Source organism: Mesitornis unicolor, unplaced genomic scaffold, assembly GCF_000695765.1.
Source record: "Mesitornis unicolor isolate BGI_N332 unplaced genomic scaffold, ASM69576v1 scaffold46164, whole genome shotgun sequence".
NCBI classification, from domain to species: domain Eukaryota; kingdom Metazoa; phylum Chordata; class Aves; order Mesitornithiformes; family Mesitornithidae; genus Mesitornis; species Mesitornis unicolor.
The window spans coordinates 1-446 of record NW_010181631.1 but is presented as its reverse complement, the minus strand read 5'-3'; the positions used below and the strand labels follow the sequence as shown (position 1 = coordinate 446).

General features: G+C 69.1%; 1 protein-coding gene across 1 annotated transcript in view; it reads right to left on the bottom strand.

Moving 5' to 3' along the window:
* The window catches only part of DCLRE1B (DNA cross-link repair 1B), a gene marked incomplete at its 5' end in the record, with an annotated part of 1,167 nt that extends 767 nt beyond the window's left edge, over positions 1-400 (bottom strand). Inside the window, 3 exon segments of the mRNA XM_010183479.1 lie at positions 1-2; positions 4-103; positions 207-400. The exon segment at positions 1-2 is cut by the window's left edge and continues 767 nt beyond it. Coding sequence (XP_010181781.1) covers positions 1-2; positions 4-103; positions 207-400 — 296 coding nt within the window.
* Positions 401-446: the final 46 nt, after the last annotated feature.

The following is a 446-nucleotide window of genomic DNA, read 5'->3' as shown; positions in this document are numbered from 1 at the left end:
CCCAGCCGCATCTGCTCCAGGCGCCTGGGGCTCACCACAACCCAGGTGCTGAACTCCATGGCCAGGTCCACCAGCAGCGTCTCCTTCCCCAGGCTGTACATACCTGCAAGGAGAGCCATGAGCAGCGCACCGGGGACAGGGCAGGGGGCACAGGCCTCTGCTGAGGCGGAGAAGGCGAGCGCACCGCGGCGAGGGGCAGCACTCACCGATGACGACCTGGTGCTGCGGGTGCCTGCGGATGACGTGGGCGGCCAGGTGCGTGGCGTGCTGCCGCGAGGGCAGGGGCCGGTGCGGGTGGCAGTGGGTGTTGTCCAGGTAGAGGCGGTCGATGTGGCGGCCCCTTAGCGCTGGTTCAATCTGCATGGCGCTCGTGTAGCGGAAATCTCCTGTAAGGACAGGGCTGTCAGGGCAGGGCAGGGGCCACGGCGGGGGCACAGGGGCTGACC